Source organism: Amblyraja radiata, chromosome 8 (genome assembly GCF_010909765.2).
Source record: "Amblyraja radiata isolate CabotCenter1 chromosome 8, sAmbRad1.1.pri, whole genome shotgun sequence".
In the NCBI taxonomy this organism is placed as follows: domain Eukaryota; kingdom Metazoa; phylum Chordata; class Chondrichthyes; order Rajiformes; family Rajidae; genus Amblyraja; species Amblyraja radiata.
This window is the reverse complement of record NC_045963.1, coordinates 65,752,935-65,776,113: the sequence shown is the minus strand read 5'-3', so window position 1 is coordinate 65,776,113 and position 23,179 is coordinate 65,752,935. Positions and strand designations below refer to the sequence as shown.

The following is a 23,179-nucleotide window of genomic DNA, read 5'->3' as shown; positions in this document are numbered from 1 at the left end:
TGGGGGGGGGGGGGGGGGGGGGGGGGGGGGGGGGCGGTATGTGGAATGAGCTACCAGAGGAAATGCTGGAGGTGGGTGCAATTACAATGTTTAAAAGACATTCAGACAGATAAGTGGATCGGAAAGGTTTATAGGCACTAGCTCAGGGAGATGCTTTGGTCAAGATGGGCTGAAGGGGCTTGTTGCCGTGTCTATGACTCTTTACTGACATATAAAATGGTTAATATCTGTTCATCTCCTGAATTCTGCATGCCTGATTCAATTAACACCCTTATTTTATGCCACAGGAGCACACAGTCAAATGAATTATGTTCTGAAATTGTACTCCCACATCACTTAGTAACACATAAATAGCAAATAATATATTTGCACAATCTCTAAGATGAAGATCTAAATTGGCAGGCAATTTGATTCGACTTGAAGTAATAAGTATCTGCTAGACAGAAGACAATGTTTGTTGTCTCAGCAAGACTATACAACTATTTGGAAGGACTGGCTCTGATAGGCAAAGATCCCAATTCTCCAAATAGAAATTGTTGGCACTGCATATCAGAAATAGCCCTTTTAAACTGTCACGTCTTTCCCAAATCTAAGCTGTGGTTTAGTGTTGTGTTGTTGCCTTGGATGCAGAGTTTCATTTCCATTCCAGAGAGCTTGGCACATTAACAGATTCTGGTCCATGATGGCATGATTCCTACATTAAATCGGTTCAGTGCAAATGGAATATACTTGATTGGCTATGATCTGCTCTGAGACATTGCAAAGTCATGAAAGGTGCAAAATAGGGGTAGAAATGCAAGTTCTGTACTTCTCCCAATTCATGGATCCATGATTTCTACAAAACAACCTTAATGGGGTCATCACATTACATTCTGAATGTGTTGCTGCACAGGTTTTGCAAGGTCTCTGTAAACAGGTTTATGTTCATCAGTCAGTTCAGTTGGACCAAGTCAGGATCAAGAGGGTAAAGATGATTATTGGCAGTGCATGCTGAACAACACTCTTGTGAATGTATACGATAACTATTCTAACCATAGGACATGTGAAAGGGAGCCAGCAGCTTCAGAATTTCATAGCTTATGGTTCTGGAATGAGGCCAGCAATCTTGACGTGGGGGAATTTGAACTTCACCATGACTAATTCTAATTCTAATTTCCAATTCATCTCATAAAACTATTAACCTGGGATGGGAAAATAGCCACAAAACTGTCAGACTAGCATAAAAATAACTCATAGTTCTATATATATATTCTTCCAATCCTATTCAGCTTGGTCTCTAAATGGTCCATTCCATAACTCTGCTATTGACTCTGAAGTCACTATGTTTCTATGTTAATCAGAAATTCAGGACATAACAGGCCAGATGTGCTTGAATTGGCCAGTGACTTGTATTCATCGCGACCACTCCATGAAATATAGGATCTGTTCATCTTAAAGATAGACACAAAGTGCTGGAGTAACTCAACATGTTAAGTGCTCCCCTCCCCAAACAACCCCCACCCCCAGAACTAGACCCATTACATTCAGTATGTCCATGGCTGGAAGGAGATTGTGTGAGGTTACATGTGGAAAATGAACTGACGTGTGCAAGCACCACGGAAGGAAGGAAAACTGACTGAATATCTTAAGCAGGTGCAAGGGGAAGAAGACAAGGCAGTTTTGTACACTCTGATAAACAACCACATAGGCACCATCAGTGAACCTCCACTGTTACCCTAATGGCCAGCTGAGATAGAAGATTCATCCCAACACCAATTCCCTATGTACTGAAACCTCTGTTTTCCCATCTACACCATCCTTCTGTTCACTTTGACCCTGAGCTTGAGAGTATTACTGCAGCAATTCATGAGCAAGCCTTGCATTTGTATGGCACCTTCCAATACCTTAAGATGTCCCAAATTTTGGATGATCAGCCATGAATGGCATGGCGTATTTGAATAGCAGTGCTGTCTAGAAGGACCAAATGGCCTACACCTGCACCTCTTTTCTATGCTATGTTTCTATGTTTCAAAGTGCTTTTTGTCCACCCCAACAACTTTAAACTGCAGTCACTACCACCACACAAACACAGCAGCAATGCAGCCATATAAATAAATGCAGGTCGGAACTCATAGGATCTGCAAGATCCTAGAACATAGAAACATAGAAAATAGGTGCAGGAGGAGGCCATTCGGTCCTTCGAGCCAGCACCGCCATTCATTGTGATCATGGCTGATCGTCCCTTATCAATAAGCCGTGCCTGCCTCCTCCCCATATCCCTTGACTCCACTAGCCCCTAGAGCTCTATCTAACTCTCTCTTAAATCCATCCAGTGACTTGGCCTCCACTGCCAATACCGTAGGATCTTTCATGTCCATTTAGTTTAGTTTAGAGATGCAGTGTGGAAACAGGCCCGTCGCTCCGTAGATGCTGCCTCACCCGCTGAGTTTCTCCAGCATTTTTGTCCAACTTACAAACCTGCACATCTTTGGAATGTGGGAGGAAACTGAGCACCCAGGGAAAACCAGGAGCACCCAGGAGAATGTATAAACTCTGTACAGACAGCACCCGTGATCAGGATCGAACTCGGGTCTCCGGCGCAATGAGGCAGCAACTCCACCACTGCGCCTGCTGAGGAATCCATCTTGGTTTAATGTCTCATCCAAAGGACCACAGTTCTGCACGGGTTTTGTCTCCAGAGTGGGGCCTGATCCTATAACTATCTGATAAAACTAAGGGTATCAGCAATTGATCATTGCTGGCTTGTACACCTGATTACTCACTCTATCAATTCATACTCAAGTTGGTTCATTGGCCACTGTAAATTTCTTGCAGTGTGTATGTGAGTGATAGGATCTGGAAGAAACCAATGAGAATGATGGGACTATAAAATAGGATGTGTGGGATTGGTTTGTGAATAGAAACATAGAAAATAGGTGCAGGAGTAGGCCATTCGGCTCTTCGAGCCTGCACCGCCATTCAATATGATCATGGCTGATCATCCAACTCAGTATCCTGTACCTGCCTTCTCTCCATACCCCCTGATCCCTTTAGCCACAAGGGCCACATCTAACTCCCTCTTAAATATAACCAATGAACTAGCCCTAACTGCCTTCTGTGGCAGAGAGTTCCAGAGACTCACCACTCTGACATCCCAGGAATCAGTCTGGTGAACCTTCTCTGTACTCCCTCTAAGGCAAGAATGTCTTTCCTCAGATTTGGAGACCAAAACTGTACACAATACTCCCAGTGTGGTCTTACCAATACCCGGTACAACTGCAGTAGAACCTCCCTGCTCCTATACTCAAATCCCTTTGCTATGAATGCTAACATACCATTTGCTTTCTTCACTGCCTGCTGCACCTGCATGCCTACTCTCAATGACTGGTGTACCATGACACCCAGGTCTCGTTGCATCTCCCCTTTTCCTAATCGGCCCCCATTTAGATAATAGTCTACTTTCCTGTTTTTGCCACCAAAGTGGATAACCTCACATTTATCCGCATTATACTGCATCTGCCATGCATTTGCCCACTCACCCAGCCTATCCAAGTCACCTTGCAGCCTCCTAGCATCCTCCTCACAGCTAACACTGACCCCCAGCTTCGTGTCATCCGCAAACTTGGAGATGTTGCATTCAATTCCCTCATCCAAATCATTAATATATATTGTAAATAGCTGGGGTCCCAGCACTGAGCCATGCGGTACCCCACTAGTCACTCCCTGCCATTCTGAAAAGGACCCGTTTACTCCTACTCTTTGCTTCCTGTTTGCTAGCCAATTCTCTATCCACATCAATACTGAACCCATAATACCATGTGCTTTAAATTTGTATACCAATCTCTTATGTGGGACCTTGTCGAAAGCCTTCTGAAAGTCCAGATATAACACATCCACTGGTTCTCCCTTATCCACTCTACTAGTTACATCCTCGAAAAATTCTATAAGATTCGTCAGACATGATTTACCTTTCGTAAATCCATGCTGACTTTGTCCAATGATTTCACCACTTTCCAAAAGTGCTGCTATCCCATCTTTAATAACTGACTCTAGCAGTTTCCCCACTACCGATGTTAGACTAAGTGGTCTGCAATTCCCCGTTCTCTCTCTCCCTCCCTTTTTAAAAAGTGCTATTACATTAGCTACCCTCCAATCCTCAGGAACTACTCCAGAATCTAAAGGGTTTTGAAAAATTATCACTAATGCATCCACTATTTCTGGGGCTACTTCCTTAAGTACTCTGGGTTGCAGCCTATCCGGCCCTGGGGATTTATCGGCCTTTAATCCATTCAATTTATCTAACACCACTTCCCGGCTGTTTGATGGTTTGATGGTTGGTGTGGACTTGGTGGGACGAAGGACTAGGTGAGCAATATTATTTGCCGTCCAGAAAAATGCGGGTGATGCTATTGAAACAGATAAGACTCTATGGGGCACGACAGAGTAGCTGTTGACAACACACCACCAATGGGACAATCTTGGATGGGGGAACATAGTGACAAGAATAAGCAATGATCATTCAGGGGTGATGGAATTTTTTCTCACAAAGGGTGGGAATTATTCTCACCAGAGGGTTGTGGCGACTGGACCATTGGTGGGGTTTGAAGAGGAAGTAGATGCATTTTGAAACAATAAGCCATCAGACATAGGAGCAGAATTAGGCCATTCTGCCCATTGGGTCTACTTCACCATTCAATCATGGCTGATCTAACTTTCCCACCCTTTCCATACTCCTGCCTTCTCCCCTTACTAATCAAGAACCCGTCAATCTCCGCTTTAAAAATACCCAATGTCTTGGCCTCCACAGCTGTCTGTGGCAATGAGTACCACAGATTCACCACAGATTCACAGATCAGGGAATTGAGGCCACAGGAAACAGGTGATGAAAAGATGAAGCTCGGGGAAGATTTGTCATGATCATATTTTCTCATATTCTTTTGTTTTCATGTTATAGGACTCAATTATGAAAGATATTTTCAAGAATTTTATTTCAGATAAAGGAAATAACATTAATACCTAAACCAAAATTTGAAAGAGTTCAGTATTAGCTCTGATCTAAATTCAGGATGTAACACATAGAAATAGGCCATCATTTTCCAGCATACTGGTTTTACATTCCTCACGGACGTTGAATGAATTTGCTAGAGAATAAGCAAGTGCATGGTACAAGTCAATGAATCTGCTGCTAGTTCCCAGTACAAAGCAAATCACACCCGCTGAGCAGCAAACAGCACTGGAAAGACTTTGAAATGAAAAAGAACCAATTAAATAGATCAGGCACAACTGTCAGATCTCGCCCACATGAGAAACAGAGGCAGACGTACATAAAGAACGAACAGACTATGCAAGAGAAAGATGAGTGTACAGGCAGCTGATGAAAGCCTTTGTACAGTATTTGCTGCATATTTGTGCAAGGCAAAGGACATCTTGCAGAGGAAAATGGTGCGAATCGAAAGATGCTCACAATTCAAGGTAAAACCTGCATCGGAGTGTAATGGCTGACACACCTTGCCTAGAAGAGTGAAATGCAGAAATAATTTCCTCACCACTGTTGCACCATGGCTGCAATGCATACTGGTCACTTGATATATGGAGGCAAGGCATGTAAAGATACCATTCTCATGTGGACGTAGGATTGGAATAGATGGGCAAATAGGTGGGCATGGGTCTGATGGGCAGTGGGTTCTCTTTCCGTGCTCTACAACATGAAGTTACACTTCATCAATGTGCCATCCTTCCTTGGCACACATCTTAAATATGCGACCTCTGTCACCAAGAAAGACAAGGGCCACAAATGCACGGAAGCATCATCAGTATCAAGATACTCTGTGGCACGTGAAGCTTCCACATTCGGACATAATCACTGTGACTCCATCGCTGCTGGGTCAATATTCTCAAACTCTTTACCTGGCTGTGGGACCTTCTACATGAATCTCAGGTGAATGAGACAACTCACTGGCATCGTTAATGTTAACTGTGCTGGCAACTTAGCTCATTCATTGTCCTCTCGGATACCAGTAGGAATGGACCAGTCTATTCTGTGCTGTTGAAAGATGTGGGGAAGCAGCTGACAGGTGGGAGTTTCCCATCACTCCATATGCCAGTAGTGGCCAACTCCTGTGCCCCATTTGGAACAGCAAGCAACACCACCATGTCCATCAAGCCCCTGATTCACACTTCACATCTTAGTCGACAAAGTGCCTGGGTGCCTCATTTAAGCCTGTGACATCACAGAATTTCAACAGATCAGTTACAGTTTTGTTTATTGCCACGTGTACGAAGGTACAGTGGAAAGCTTTTGTTGCATGCTATCCAGTCAGTGGAAAGACAATACATGATTACAATCGAGCCATTTACAGTACACAGATACATGATAAGGGATTAGCGTTTAGTGCAAGGTAAAGCTAGCAAAGTCCGATCAAGGATAGTCAGAGGGTCACCAATGTGGATGATTCAGTTGCCTGATAACAGCTGGGAAGAATCTGTTCATGAATCTGGAAGTGTGCATTTTCTATACCTTCTGCCTGATCGACGAGGGGAGAAGACAGAGTGGCCAGGGTGCGACTCATACTTGATCATGCTGCTGGCCTTGCCAAGGCAGCGTGAGGTATAACTAAGATCAGCCCAGTCCCATCTGTGATCAGTTTTTAAAGGCATGACACTGTCCATGGAATTATAGTGACAAACAATTTGCTGGTAGGCAGTGTTAGCTGTGAGGAGGATGCGAGGAGGCTGCAAGGTGACTTGGATAGGCTGGGTGAGTGGGCAAATGCATGGCAGATGCAGTATAATGTGGATAAATGTGAGGTTATCCACTTTGCTGACAAAAACAGGAAAGTAGACTATTGTCTGAATGGTGGCCGATTAGGAAAAGGGGAGATGCAACGAGACCTGGGTACCATGGTACACCAGTCATTGAAAGTAGGCATGCAGGTGCAGCAGGCAGTGAAGAAAGCGAATGGTATGTTAGCATTCATAGCAAAACGTTTTGAGTATAGGAGCAGGGAGGTTCTACTGCAGTTGTACAGGGCCTTGGTGAGCCCACACCTGGAGTATTGCACACAGTTTTGGTCTCCTAATCTGAGGAAAGACATTCTTGCCGTAGAGGGAGTACAGAGAAGGTTCACCAGACTGATTCCTGGGATGTCAGGACTTTCATATGAAGAAAGACTGGATAGACTCAGTTTGTACTCGCTAGAATTTAGAAGATTGAGGGGGGATCTTATAGAAACTTACAAAATTCTTAAGGGGTTGGACAGGCTAGATGCAGGAAGATTGTTCCCGATGTTGGGGAAGTCCAGAACAAGGGGTCACAGTTTAAGGATAAGGGGGAAATCTTTTAGGACCGAGATGAGAAAAACATTTTTCACACAGAGAATGGTGAATCTCTGGAATTCTCTGCCACAGAAGGTAGTTGAGGCCAGTTCATTGACTATATTTAAGAGGGAGTTAGATGTGGCCCTTGTGGCTAAAGGGATCAGGGGGTATGGAGAGAAGGCAGGTACAGTATACTGAGTTGGATGATCAGCCATGATCATATTGAATGGCGGTGCAGGCTCGAAGGACCGAATGGCCTACTCCTGCACCTGTTTTCTATGTTTCTATGTTTCTATGAGCAACACCTGCTTCAGAGGGTGGGGGGGGTAGGGAGGAACTGTCGATGTTTCGGGTCGAACCCCTGCATGAGGACCTAGCCATAATTCCTTTCCCCCCCACATTTCCCCCTACGACTTATGCTGCTCAACCTGCTGCCAGCACAAGTCCTTCCAGCATAATGTTTTCTGCTCCAGATTCCAACATCTGCACTCTCTTGAGTCTTCGAACATAGAAGAACTCAGCCTCACTGCGCATTCTTTGAAATAACTATCCAGTTCATTCTAACTGGATAGTTATCCCACATCTTAGATTCCTCCAGATCCCCCTCAGTTTACTGTTTTTTTCTTGGATTTACTCAAATCAGATTCTATGAGGCCCAGGGCATGTCAACACACAATGTGAAAACATTTCTTCTCATCCCCTCTATCGTTCTGCTGCCCACCAGTGAAGGGGTTCTGTCAGACTGAAAGTGCCTCGAGTTACACTGAAATAGTCACATATCATGCCAGACTGAAGACTGACCTCAATATGACAGTTTTGTCACATCAGCTTGTGATGAAGATCATTGACTGTCTATTATTCAACGTTGTACCCAGGCACCTTGCACGTGGCCTTCATGCAGTAACTAATTTGCTTGAAATTTCTGTTGTTGACTAGTTGCTGCTGGAACTTTTCAAGATATAATGGAAAGGGAGCAGAAAGGATTCCTTAGATTTCAGAGATACAGCATGGAAACACGTCCTTCGGCCCACTGAGTCTGCACCAACCAGTGATCCCGTATATTAGCACTATCCTACACACTAGGGACAATTTACAGAAGCCAATGAAACTATATACCTGCACGTCTTTGGAATGTGGGAGGAAACCAGAGCACCGGGAGAAAACCCATGCTGTCGCGGGGAGAACGTACAAACTTCGTACAGACAACACCCGTAGTTAGGATCGAGCCCGGGTTTCTAGCACTGTAAGGCAGCAGTTCTACTGATGCGCCACTGTGCCGTGCTAAATTCACAAGTTGACAAAGAAGTTCCCAATTCACAAATTGACGAATCTATAACCTTGAGTTATAAGATGAGGTTGAATGGACTACAGGCTGCAGCCCACTTGATAACCTAGGTCCAGGGCTTTTTCATGCCACCTGAGCCCATAATCTAAAGTGATACTTCCAGCGCACTAGTGGTTCACTGCCTTGTGACTGAGGCATTAAATAAGGAGTCCTCATGAGAAAGACCCTATCTCCCCATCTTCAGAACAGGCCTGTGGCATTACTTTGAACAGTAACTGGGGATTTCTGAGTCTAAAGAAGGGTCTTGCCTCGAAACATCATCTTTCCATGTCCTTCAGAGATGCTACCTGGCCTGCTAAGTTACTCCAGCAATTTGTGTGTAGTTTTAACTGGTAACCTGGCTGAGTGACCAATGTCTCCAAGAAGCTTTATTCCCCGATCAGGATCTTAATTGCTGTCTGTAAAGAGCCTGTCCCACTTGGGCCGTAATTTACGCGACAGGCCGGTAGTGACTGTTGCACGACGGTCGCGCGCGTCATCATGCATTCGCACAGCCGTCTGGAGCACGTGACGTAATTTGAAGATGGATACAAAATGCAGGAGTACTCAGCGGGACCGGCAGCATCTCTGGAGGAAAGGAATGGATCATGTTTCGGGTCGAGACACTTCTTCAGTCTGAAGAAAGGTCTCGACCCAGAATGCAAATTTTGTGTCTACCTCCAATCGTCTTGGCCCCGCTCTGGGAGTAGGAGTGCGGGTGGATCCGGATCTGCAACGGCCGTGAGCCCCAGGCCGAACTCGGCGATCGTTTTTCTGCTTCTGCTGCTGTTGGAGGTGAGACGTTGCGCCAAGCCAGGGTCTTGGGCCTGTCCCACTTTGGCCGTCAGTTACGCGACAGGCCGGTGGCGCGTGAAGATTTTGTTCGAAGTCCACACTCCTCGTTGCCACTCCACATTCCTCCACACCATTCCATGCGCCTGTCCTGCGCTACACACACGCTACCCACACTCTAGCAGGTTGTGTAAATGGCATGCGAATGACAGCCAAGTTTTTCCTGGCCAAAGTCAAACTCAAATGCTGCAAAGATATAATGGTTTTTAATGGTGGTAGATTGGTACAATGGTTCTTTGGTTGTTATTAATGAATAACCATTACACACTGGTAAATTCTGTTATTGTGTCGTTCCAGACACAGATTTGCTCCCTTGTTGCACATTTTTATGAATCAGCGGACCGAGGTATTATTCCTTCCACCTTTGGTTGACCTGTTTGCAAGAGATAGGTGCTCTATTCCGAAAGACTCAGGAGAAGATCCCAGACAAATCCTGGGACAAGACTTACAACAGTAAGTCTTGTCCCAGGAAGACAGGCCATCACCAAATGCCAACGAAGGAAGAGCTTGCTTTTATTTAGTATCCTGTAATCACATAGGTATTTTGTCAAGCAGTCTCAGCCAAAGTAGTTCTTGCAAAGTGTGATCGCTGAAAAATGGGTGGGAAATGTGGTGGGAGATACTAATCTCATCTTGGAACTTCTGAGCTATTTTAAGTGCTCTATTCAGTGGGTACAATGATTTGTAAAATATCCTACCTTTACAGCAGAGAAGGTCTTGCAGCTTTACTGCACATAAGAGCACTAAAGACATTTCCAGCACACCAGAAGGATTGCTAAGCTGATATGTAATACATTGTAATAATTTTTTTTTTCTATATTACCATCACACAGTTACATCAGGGTGGTGTATATATGTTTTTGTCACAAAGAAATACCAAGCAGGCAGATAATAACACTGTTGCGCTGTGAAGCAAGAGGATATATAATAGTTCCATCACAAACTACAGAGGAGGTTTATAATGCCAAGGCACAGTGAAAGCTGAAGCACATGAAACAATCTGCTTACCTGCCAATCAGCAGGAACTCTCCCAGTACCCGAAGTCTTCTCATTGCTATCAGCAGACCTCTTACTGTCATTCCCTCACAGAAGCAGACAACAACTCTCGCCTTCGGCAGCCTTTCCCGTAACTTTCTCAGCAGTCGGTCAAACACTTTCTCCCCGGCGTTGCTGTAGATTTTACCCGAGTGTGCGATGCAGAGTCCTTCCTGTGTTGCTAACTCCTTGAAGGCCTCCATCCCACTCTCTCCGTAGTTCCCTAGGGAAACAAAGATGATGTGATTTTGATTGAAAATCCAGGTGGATTATGATGATAGACACAAAATGCTGGAGTTACCTCAGCGGGTCAGGCAGCGTCTCTGGAGAAAAGGAATAATTGATATTTTGGGTTGAGACACTTCTTTAAACTATGGATTATGATGACGTGATGTTGGGACGTATGCATGACAGGCTTCATCTTTTATGTGTTCGCCCACCTCTGATTCAGAAGGTATTGGCTTCAAGTCCATATTTGACACAGATACTTGTGTGCAATGGAGAGGGGTTTACATTGTTGAAGACAGTCTCTTGGATAAAGTGCTGAACGGAGGTTCGCTTGATCTCTAAGGTGTACACAAAAGATCCATTGACAACTAGCAACGGTTTTCTTCCTGATGATCTGATCAACATTCATCATCCAACAAACTTTGCAAAAAAATGATTGAGTTCGATTATTGCATTACTGGCTTGGGCCATTTACTGTCAGCAAATTAGTTATGTTTTCTACGGTGGCAATACTTCAAAAGTATTCATCGGACATTTAGGAGGACCCTGAAGTTGTGAACAGCATTGTACAAATTCACATCAGCCATCTCCAAGTCCAAAATATCTAACAAATAAAAGCTGAATCATTGCTTTGTTATTCCCCGGTACATTTCACGTAGTTTAGTTTGGTTTGAAGGTGCTGCACAGAAACAAGCCCTGTGGCTCATGGGATCCAGGATGACCATTGATTATCACACACTAGTTTCATGTTATCCCACTTTTGTATCCTACACACTAGGTGCAATTTACAGATGCCAATTAACCTACAAACCTGCACTACATTCTAATGTGGGCAGAAACCAGATCATTCGAATAAAACCCATAGATCACAGTGAGCACATACAAAATCTGCATAGAGAGTACCCATAGTTAGAAACATAGAAACATAGAAAATAGGTGCAGGAGTAGGCCATTCGGCCCTTCGAGCCTGCACCACCATTCAATATGATCATGGCTGATCATCCAACTCAGTATCCTGTACCTGCCTTCACTCCATACCCCCTGATCCCTTTAGCCACAAGGGCCACATCTAACTCCCTCTTAAATATAGCCAATGAACTGGCCTCAACTACCTTCTGTGGCAGAGAGGTCCAACCCCTTAAGAATTTTGTAAGTTTCTATAAGATCCCCCCTCAATCTTCTAAATTCTAGCGAGTACAAGCCGAGCCTATCCAATCTTTCTTCATATGAAAGCCCTGACATCCCAGGAATCAGTCTGGTGAACCTTCTCTGTACTCCCTCTAAGGCAAGAATGTCTTTCCTCAGATTTGGAGACCAAAACTGTACACAATACTCCAGGTGTGGTCTCACCAATACCCTGTACAACTGCAGTAGAACATCCCTGCTCCTATACTCAAATAGTTAAGATTGAACCCAGGTCTCTATCGCTGTGCCACTGTGCTGCCCTAGTAATGAGCACTTCAGTCATTTGGCGCAAAACTGCTGCGCACATTAAGTTAAAGGGAATGTGAGAAAAATAAATTACTTTTGTTTGGTTTTCACTTCATGCCTGTCCCTTTAAATCCAGGAAGAGTTTGTAAAAGTTCTGATTCACGCACCAAACTTAAAACATTACAATCATGCACACTTCATTAGTAATTAGCTAAAGAGAGAAAGCATTCGATCTTGAGCAGCGATGTGTGATTAGTTGTGTTGGCAAGTGATTGATAGCTGGGACGTGACTGACAGTTCATTTTAAGTAAGACAGCTGAGATGTGCAAAGTCCAGAAAGTGGCAGCAACTCCCCACAGGAATTGTTTCTTCTTGATGCGGGTAAAGAGGGTTGGAAATGTGATGAGGAGGTGGTTAAAACAAAAATCTAATGAAAAAGACATGTAATCTCACAGAAGCACCGTTAGTTATGCAGCAGGTTTAAAGGGGAGCACGTCTCAGGGGCATAAGCAGCCAAAAATAGATGCTGTGCAAAATATTTTAAAGAAATGGGAGTGGTGTAAATAACTACACATGACTGAAAGAATCGATTGGTGGTGTGGCAGAAAGGATTAAGGAAGATTATACGGTATGAAATATCTTAAAGGAAGGTTGAAAATGATAATACTTTACCAGAAGCTGATTAATTATACCGCAAACATAGAAGAAAGTTATCTTTCAAACCTGCTTCCCATTAAACCAGAGGATGACTGATGAGATTGTAATCTTCACCCCCCCCCCCCCTCCCCCCCCCTTGCTTGTCAAGAATCTAACTAGATCAGCCCTAACAATATTCAAAGGCTCTATTTCATAAGTGACAGGAGCAGAATTAGGCCAACACATCAACCGCCATTCAATCATGGCTCATCTATCTCTCCCTCCTAACCCCAGCCTCCTGCCGTCTCCCCATAACCTCTAACACCATAAAGGTGTCATAAAGGTGTCATAAAGGTGTCATAAACCTTTATGTCACCATAAAGCTTTCCTTAATTTCCATAAAGGAAAAAAGATGTGAAGAATTTCATCCCTCTGAGATTTAAAAAAAAAAGCCTCATCTCTGTCATCATTGGACCACCCATTATTACTAAATTATGCCCACAAGTTCTTGATTCTCACATGAAGAAACATCCTCAGCACATCTGCTCTGTCAAGAACCTCTCAGGTCCCCTCTACCTCTTCTAAATGCCAGGAGATTCAACGCATATTCCAGTCTTATTTAAGAGGGAGTTAGATGTGGCCCTTGTGGCTAAAGGGATCAGGGGGTATGGAAAGAAGGCAGGCACAGGATACTGAGTTGGATGATCAGCCTCGAAGGGCCGAATGGCCTACTCCTGCACCTATTTTCTATGTTTCTATGTCTTCCAGACCCATCTTCAGGAAACTTGCTTTTTCTGTCCGCATCAGAATTAGCCATTTCTGTTGTTATATGATATCTTGTATTATGCCGTTTGGAGCTCTATCTAAATCATGTCAAGATGCAATCATTTTGTACAATATATATATTGTGATAGTTCCACAATTAATTTAACTTGGTTTATTAGGTACAAATTCCCCATTGCAAAATAAATGCTATTTTATGCTGCCCATTCAAATTTGTCTTAATCAATAATTCACTAATAAGCCTGAAGAAGGGTCCTGACTTGAAATGTTCCTCCACAGATGCTGCCTGACTTATTGAGCTCCTCCAGCAGTTTGTTTTTAGCCTCTTGTGTCCCCCAACTCACTAATAATGATTTTGTAATAACTTCCTTGCAAATAGAAACCCAATGTCTTATGTTACTTCACCTACCCTCGTAAAGTAAGGGAGTGAAATGACCAATTTTCCAATCTTAGGGAGCAACTTTTGAGTCAGTCGAAGTCTGGAAAGTTTTTGTGCACGTTGTAGTGAGTTTGGTGATGCTATAACTGGTGAACTACAAAGACCACTGAATCGTTTTGCTGGATCCTCGTGACCTATGAATTGGCCAAATGTCGGAAGAAACTCAAAGTAATGATTTGATCAGTTCTGTCTCACATCTGTGGTTCACCTCCTCTGAAGATTAACGACCATCAACAGGGTACAGTTTTACTGTTTCGGGAGCATCCTCCATTTATAATGTTGTGATTCAACTCACTAAAGTCTGCACCGCTTTGGGATGTTTGACCAATTGCCAAAAGAATGAGCAAGGTACATCTCTGAACACCATAGTTAGACACAAAATGCTGGAGTAACTCAGCAGGACAGGCAGCATCTCTGGATAGAAGGAATGGATGTCTTTTCTGGTTGAGACCCTACTTCAGACAGAGTGTGGGTGATGTTTTGCGTTGAGACCGTTCTTCAGACTGAGGGTTTGAACACCAAGGTACGTGTCCATAAGGCTGTTGCTAAGCACAGACTGACTGAAAGCTTTGTACTGTATCTTGATGCCACATTTTGAATCTTCACTATTTTCATCCCCATCTCTGCAGTTCTACCTTCAAGTGTACTAAACTTTGAAGATCAAAAAACAGGCACAAAACTACTGAAGTAACTCAACGGGTCAGGCAGCATCTCTGGAGAACATGGATAGGTTATATTTTGGGTCGGGACCCTTCTTCAAACTGATCCGCATTCTAGAAGATCAAAATGGACTAAAATTAGGTTGGGAATTCTATCTTATCACTAGGAACAGAGTAGAGAGGGTGGAAAGGTTGTGCTGACATTTTCAAACAAGTTATCAGCTGAGAAAATTTCTGATGGGCTTGTTTATACACACACAAATACCTGTCTCTGCTGTAAGACATCCATGTCTGATTTTGGATCAGTTTTTCTTTCTTGTTCAGATACTAAGCTGCTGGGCTCATCCCACAGCACTGCATTTTACACATCTTTGTTTGTCTTGTCGCCATCTATCTGCTCCCCTTAACCCATTGTGTGTAGGATGGAACTGCAGATGCTGGTTTACACCAAAGATAGATACAAAATGTTGGAGTAACTCAGCGGGTCAGGCAGTATCTCTGGAGAAAAGGAATAGGTGACATTTTGGGTTGAGACCCTTCTTTGGAGCGAGTCAGGGGAATGGGATACGAAAGGGAAACATTCATTTGTTCTAAATCTCTCTACATTGCCAGCTGCAGTATATATCTTGTTTCCCTTTCCCCTGACTCTCAGCCTCACCTATTCCTTTTCTCCAGAGATGCTGCCTGACCTGCTGAGTTACTCCAGCATTTTGTGTCTGTCTCATTAACCCATTAAGTGGATGACCTCCACAATTTATTCCTCTTGTAACCCTGACATCTTATCACAGTATTCCCTTTGTTTTATCTACCCATTCCCCCATCTTCTCCACAATTTAAGACAAACTTGCTTTTCTCTTTTTCCCAGTTCTGATGTTGGTCTTTGACCTGAACTGTTAATTCTGTTTCTCTTTCCACAGATGTAGTCTTGTCTGCTGAGTGTTTCCAGCATTTTATCCTTGTGATTCAGATTCTCAACAACCACAGTTTACTTGATTTTCATTTATTTTCTCTGAGTCTCTGCAGAATGGCTATCACAAGTCAATGCATAAACGCCAACGATGGTATTAGGATGTCTGATTATGCCACCAATTGGCTTTTAACATTTTAAAATGTCAGGAACGTCACTGGAGTAATAACCATTCATCAGCGTTTCCTAATGCTGACAAACTCGAACCATTTTTCTTATCAAACCATTTTTATTGTGCTAATGGTCGAAAATAAATATTTCCTTTTTCACCGAGTCACTGTTTCTGTAGCAGGCAAACTGGGTAGTTCAATCAAAGGAAATACTTCGTCAAATTGCCACAGGTATTATAAAATAAGGAAGTTTGAGGGAAAGCTCGGTAACATGGATAGAATTTACCACATTCAGGGTTATTGCTCTGGTGATTTATGTTCAAAATCACCTAGAGTTGAAGAGCAGGAGATGTTTAAAGTTGAGGAATAGTTTTCCAGAGAACTGTGGGAAAAGTTGGTCACAAAAACAGAGAACAGTACATGTGAGCAGATGTGATAATTATAGGTCAAAGCTCTGTAAGGTTCAGGATCCTGTTAGCGTACAAGATTCTGCCGTATTTTACATTGTATAATCTCTTGCAATTTCATATAACATCCTATTCGTATTCAATTTCCTTACCACACAGAGGAAGACCATTCAGCCGATATAGACTTTGCTGGATTTTAAAGCAATCCCATTTACAATCTTAATGGTAGCCTGTTCTCCGACAACACATTAACATCCCCTTGATTCTCTCACCAGCCATCTACACCAGGGATAATTTACAGTGGCTAATTAACCAACCAGGGCATCTTTGGGATGTGGGAAGAAAGGACAAACCAATGTGGTTATAGGAGAACATGCAAGCTCATACAAACAGTAGTGGACATTGGGTTAAATCTGGTTCACTGGAGCTGTGAAGTGGCTACACTTCTTGAGGCACCACTGATATGCCCCTTTTGTATTATTCATCTTGTGTGTTTTAATGTTATTTTATTTGTTGCATTTTTACAGTCTTAACAATGCTTTGAATGATTCCTGCATTGTGCATCTCGACCTAGTTATAGTGCAGTCAGACAGAGGGAAACTAAACTCAGAGTGTGGGTGCAAGAGACACATAGGCAGGACTGGATGCAAACACCACTCCACTGGAGATGTGCAGCATCACAAGTGTCAAAACAGTGCTTGCTTCATCACCATGAATATAGAAATAATCCGAAGGTCTGCAGCATAGACATGTCAAACTGCCCCAAAGGACAAAGCTACACACCACACAAGCTATGAGATTGTAGTTCATAACCTATGGTGTTACTGAATGGGAAATATCTAAGGGAAGGGAATTCAGTATAAAGGTCTGCACTGTCCACACTGAACCAGAGTGATGTTTGCAGCAAAAACAATGGATCATGGTTTGGCCTTGGATCGCACACAGCAGTTCACGGGAGAATGAAGCTGATTCATCAACAGCTTTGTCTTTTCTAAAAAATAAAATTTCATAACCACACAATTCACTAGTCAGTGAACAGGGGTGGTTCATATTATGGGAGAAAATCTTCAAAAGAAAAACCTCTGTACATTGGACTTCAAAACATGAACAGGATTTAAGGCAAATGTATAACTCATTGAACAGAGTCTGAGACTAGAATACTACAGCTGCTGGGATTCATTAACGCATAAGGTCAACATATCTTATTACCTTTTTGAAGTTAGACACAGTGCTGGAGTAACTCAATGGGTCGGGTAGCATCTCTGGAGACAAAGAATGGGTGATGTTTTGGGTCTGAACCCTTCGTCAGACTGGAGTGTAGATGCTGGGTTATATCTTTGGTATAAACCTGCATCAGCAGTTCCTTTCTACACATTTTTTAAAACATTTTTATTTATTTATTTTTTTTAAACAGAAACTCATCTCTTCTCTGGCCAGGGAGGAAGAAGGGGATTATTCCGCAGGTGTCATTCTTTATAGAATGTGAATCAAATGGATTCTGTGAAGGGCGGGTGATCAGTTCTGTCTTGTTACAGTTCTGAGGGACAGACTAACTACAAGACAGCTTGCCTGCAGAACTCTCAAAGGTGCGGTAACAATCAGGCAATAGTCAATGTGTCAAGGCCACAGTCTTAGAATAAAGGGGAGGTCATTTAAGACTGAGGTGAGAAATAACTTTTTCACCCAGAGAGTTGTGAATTTATGGAATTCCCTGCCACAGAGGGCAGTGGAGGCCAAGTCATTGGATGGATTTAAAAGAGAGTTAGACTAGACTAAGTGGGACCCGTTGGGTCCTAGCATCACACGGGAGGGCTGGTCACCAACGCAATATTCCACCTCTCCACCAATTCCAATACTGCTCGCCGTTGTGGGGGGATGTCTGTTGCGCTAGTATGGGAGTTGCGGGATGAAGGTACTGGTTTCCAGAGGGCTAGTATAGACATTGGGGGCCGTATGGATGCTTGGGCAGGCATCCAACTGTTGCAACGATTTTAAAAGCCAAGCCAAGGCAAACAATTGGGCTGCAGACACCCGAGAACCAAAATTCATTTTGTGAACACAAACCTGTCAAAATGTCGAGGCAAACAATTGGGCTGCAGACACCCGACAACCAAAATTCATCTTGTGAACACACACTTGTCAAAAAGGCGAGGCAAACAATTGGGCTGCAGACACCCGACAACCAAAATTCATTTTGTGAACACAAACTTGTTAAAAAAAGGTGAGGCAAACAATTGGGCTGCAGACACCAGACAACCAAAATTCATTTTGTGAACACAAACTTGTTAAAAAAGGCGAGGCAAACAATTGGGCTGCAGACACCCGACAATCAAAATTCATTTTGTGAACACAAACTTGTTAAAAAAGACGAGGCAAACAATTGGGCTGCAGACACCCGACAACCAAAATTCATTTTGTGAACACAAACTTGTTAAAAAGGGCTGCAGCCACTTTACAGCCGCATCGAGGGGACTCACCGTGGAGTAGACGTGCGTTCAGTGTTATTTGCAGCTCAGAGAGCCGTGACCTTCTCGCTTCCTGGTCTGGCAGAGACTGAATGAGGCATGACACTTCCTGGTTTTATAGTCCCTCCCCCTGCCGCCAGCGGGGGCAGCAGAGAGAATGGGGAATTTTGTAAAAACATTAATATCTCTCTCATTTTTCATCGCCGGAAAAAATCCTCCGCACTCATACGGCGGAGGGGGGCTCTGAGCGAGGTGGCGGCTGTAGGTGGCGGCGTTCTCTCAGAAATCGCAGCACAGTCGGCCAAAAGCGGTCAAGATCAGAGATTTAGTAATATATAGATAGAGCTCTAGGGGCTTGTGGAGTCAAGGGATATGGGGAGAAGGCTGGCATGGGTTATTGATAGGGGGCGATCAGCCATGATCACAATGAATGGTGATGCTGGCTCGAAGGGCCGAATGGCCTCCTCCTGCACCTATTTTCTATGCTTCTATGAACGACTTTATAACCGATTGATCAAGTTTTGTTGCTCTACCGTAGTCAATGAAGGATGGAGGACCAAACAACTATTTCTCTATTGAGTGGAAAAAAAACACTGCAGATGCTGGAGATCTGAAATAAGAACAGAAAATTGTCAGAAACACTCAATTCGTTAGGCCGCTTCTCGAGAAAGAGAAACAGTCAATGTTTCAGCAGACAAAATAATCTGGTAAAGCTGCAGGGATGGAGAGGGAGGAGGGGGATGTTTCTGATAGAGTAAAACCTGGGTGACCAGAGGGATAAACTATAAAGAAGGATATTTGGTCTATAAGAGAATGGAAGCAGTGCGAGGGTAAGAATACAGACCAACGAACATGGACATAAGAATGTAGGAGTATGACATTTTAGTTTAGTTTAGTTCAGAGATACAACATGGTCTATGCCTTTAACACGCAGTTGCCACAGTGGTACGAAACATGACAAAAAGTACAACCATAAAACAGTAAAACAGGACAAAAACGTAAAAAAAAACTAAGAACAGAGCATGTCTCAGCCATGAGCAGACTAAAATGATTTTTAGGAGAGAATGGACACGGGGGGGCCAACCGCGATCAACCATAACATTCTTCCACCACATACGGGACATTTACAAGCCAATACTACAACCAGCATCAGATCGGCCCAGAGAAAAAGGTCGCAGGAAGAACATGCAAACTCCGTACAGACAGAAACCATAGTCAGTATCGAACCCAGGTTTCTTCGTCCTCGCTAAAGGGACCTGTCCCACTTGGCACGACATAATCAAGACCTCTGCCTGAGTTTGCCATTAACTCACTTCGCCAGCATCGACCTGTACACGAGGTCATAGGAGGTTGTGATGCTAGTCGTAGGTACTCGTGGCATCAAGTAGGTCGGAGCGTTTTTCTAGCCTGATGAAAAATGTCCATGAGCAAAAAAGGTCGTGAATTAGGTCGTGAAAGTGGGACAGGCCCTTAAGGCAGCAACTCTACCGCTGCACCACTGTGCCGCTCAAAGAGCAGCGCAGGAAGATATTTATCTATTAATATTCTCATCTTGGGTGCCAAATATATCCATGCCTTGGCACATCCACAACCAGCAATGGCCAAGGTAGGCCCTAGTCTCTGAAACGTCACACTTTAATCCCAATCACCACCATCAACATTCATGAAGATGGTGCAGGACCATGACACTTCCCAGAGAAGGATCTACTACCATCCGATACAATCACTCCACTCTTCTAACCCTAACTTTAGGAAGCCCATTAGTTACAGAGGTGTTATTAAGACAACCTTTTCACCAGCAAGCTTCAAGAACAGGAGAGGGGGTAAGGAACACTGTTATCCCTCACCTCCACACCTTTGGAGTACTCTACACCAAATGTAAGAAATAGATCAGAAATTGTATGGAATGCTCATGACTTCCCTCTACATGTTCAACTAAAAGAAATGTTCTTCAAGTGGCATGACACTGTCACGTTCTGAATATTTAAAGTTCAGGGATTTTCCCACTGAACTACATCTCTACTCTCTCCATCACTGGCACCATATATCGGGAATATCTACAGAGTACAGAGCACAGTATGGCAATTTATCAAAGTTGACCAAGAATACCCCCTTGCTCCACAATCTCAATCACTGGCAAAAAACAAAAGTAGCTTCACTGTAGAAACATTATGTCAAATGTAGGAATACCCCTTCTAATGCGATTGCCACTGACACATGGACTACAACAACTCACGAGGTCACACATACCCAAGGCAACCAGCAGTGGGCAATAAATGTGGCCAAATCCCTGAAACCCTTAAATATTTATTCTCTTGATTAAGGGTGTTAGAAGGCTACAGATTTGGATCATTTCATTCAATGCACCTTCTGCATACAACTACAATACTCCCAACAAACTGACCCATCACCATTTTCGCCTAAACAGCCAAGGGTAGGAAATAAATGTTGCCTTTGCACACAATGCCCCAAAAGTTCCCATTTTAAAGTCACACAGTAAATTATATCCACAAATTTCCTCAGTAAATTCCAGTGTCAGGGACATACCTTTTGGCGTGTCTCATCCAAATGGACCTTTCTACCTGTAATCCAATTAGCCCACATTATAACCTTGTCCTTCTACACCTTGTCTATTTAAGTGCCTGTTTAAATACCTGTTAAACATAGTAATTATATTTGCTTTTGCCTTCTCTGGCAGTGTATTCTCAATACCAACTGCTCTCTGTGTAAAAACACAACCCTCAGTTCCCCTTTAAATCTCCATCCTCTCACCTGAAATGTCCTCTTGTTTTTAGGCCCCTACCACTGGAAAATATTTTCAATATCTACCTTATTTGTGCCCCTTCCAATCCCTGATTGGTAGCAATGAATTGGTTTATAATCTTGTGTATTTATTCAATTACAACTACCTTAATAATGGATTGTCATAACAAATGAGTCCTATGTATGTGGAAATTCATCCCTGATTGGTAGCAATGAATTGGATAATCCTTGCTAATCAACCTTTGAAGTTCACCCCATTGCGTTTTTGGCAACTGCAATTGCATCATTTTGCCAGAGGGGGCAGCACAGATCCTCCACCAGAAGGAGTATGTAATTATAGCCTCACTTAATCTGATGGAAAAGAGGACATTCGAATTTATAATGGGAATTTTGACAACAACGATAGATTGTCTTGAATTTTTTATGACGTTAGATGGACCTATAAAACACCAGGGAAACAATCACATCATATCAGAAATGGTTCATTTTGAGTTCTCAATTTAAAAGATTTTAATTGATGGTGTAAAAATAAAATTTAGACAGCCACATGAGAAATGCCATTTCATTAGCAGGGAGCTGTCAAAGTGAGTTTTAAATGAACCTAAATTCTTTTCAGTCAGTGTGCACAGCTGATTTCACAGCTCACAGGGAGGAGATTTTCGATCCCAGCCTCCCAATTGTCCAGTGCTTGAACTTGCAAAGTCCTGTTGCATGAGTTGTGATCTATTAGTCAATTTTACTGACTGTGCTAAGGAGCTGAAATGTGATCAGAGTGCACAGAATCTCTGTCACCCCAAACCCAATCCCACAGTGTCGACCAATGGAATTATACAAAAGGACACAAAGTGCTGGAGCAATGTTTAAAAGTCTGAAGAAGGGTTTCGGCCCGAAACGTCACCTATTTCCTTTCGCTCCATAGATGCTGCTGCACCTGCTGAGTTTCCCCAGCATTTTTGTGTACTTTTAAAAACATTTAGACAGGTACATGGATAGGATAGGTTTAAAGGGATATGGGCCAAACACAGGCATGTCAGACTAGTGTGGGCAAGATGAGACATGTTGGTCAGAGGGCAACTTGGGCTGAAGGGCCTGTTTCCACACCGTGTGACTGACTCTTTATGACTCCATAACAGCAGGTCAGGCAGCATCTCTGGAGAACATGGATAGGTGATATTTTGGGTCGAGACCCTTCTTCAAACATTGTTGGAGGGGTGAGAGAAGAGAGCTGGACAAGGGGAGAGGCAGGACAAAGTGTGACAAGTAATAGGTGGACGTAGGTGCGAGTGGTTTTTGATAGGCAGATGGTTGGAACAAAGGCCAAAGACAAGAGCAGGAGTTGTGAGACAGGTTTGAAGAGTTGTGGACTGAGAAGCCAGAGGGAGGAAAGTGACTTAAAATTGGAGATTTCAATGTGGATTTCATTGAGTTGTAAGCTACAATTATATATTGCAGGAGGCCACTTTTTGATGATACCTCTGCCTACCATTATTGGATCAAACCATTTTGCCTCACTTCCCTGCTCTTTGCCCATAGTCATTTAATATTTGCTTTTTTGAGATTTATCCAATTTAATTTTTGTATGTTGCTACTGAATCTGCCTCCAGCATGTTTTCTGGCTTAAGATCATGAAAACATGAAAAATTGCTGCATAAAAAAGAAAATCTCCTTGTCTCCCTACAGAATGTTTTACCAATTACTTTAAATCAAGGTCTTGTGGAAAGTAAACCTCTTGCCAGTGAAATAAATTTTGCTTCAGTTTATTCTCTGAGATACCTAGGTTCATT

The 23,179-nt window shown here is 43.2% G+C and overlaps 1 protein-coding gene across 1 annotated transcript in view; it reads right to left on the bottom strand.

The window, feature by feature from the left end:
* Positions 1–23,179, bottom strand: part of grm1 (glutamate metabotropic receptor 1) — a 174,742-nt gene that overhangs the window by 121,270 nt on the left and 30,293 nt on the right. The window contains exon 2 of the mRNA XM_033026417.1: positions 10,481–10,730. Coding sequence (XP_032882308.1) covers positions 10,481–10,730 — 250 coding nt within the window. The remainder of the gene's footprint in view (positions 1–10,480; positions 10,731–23,179) is intronic.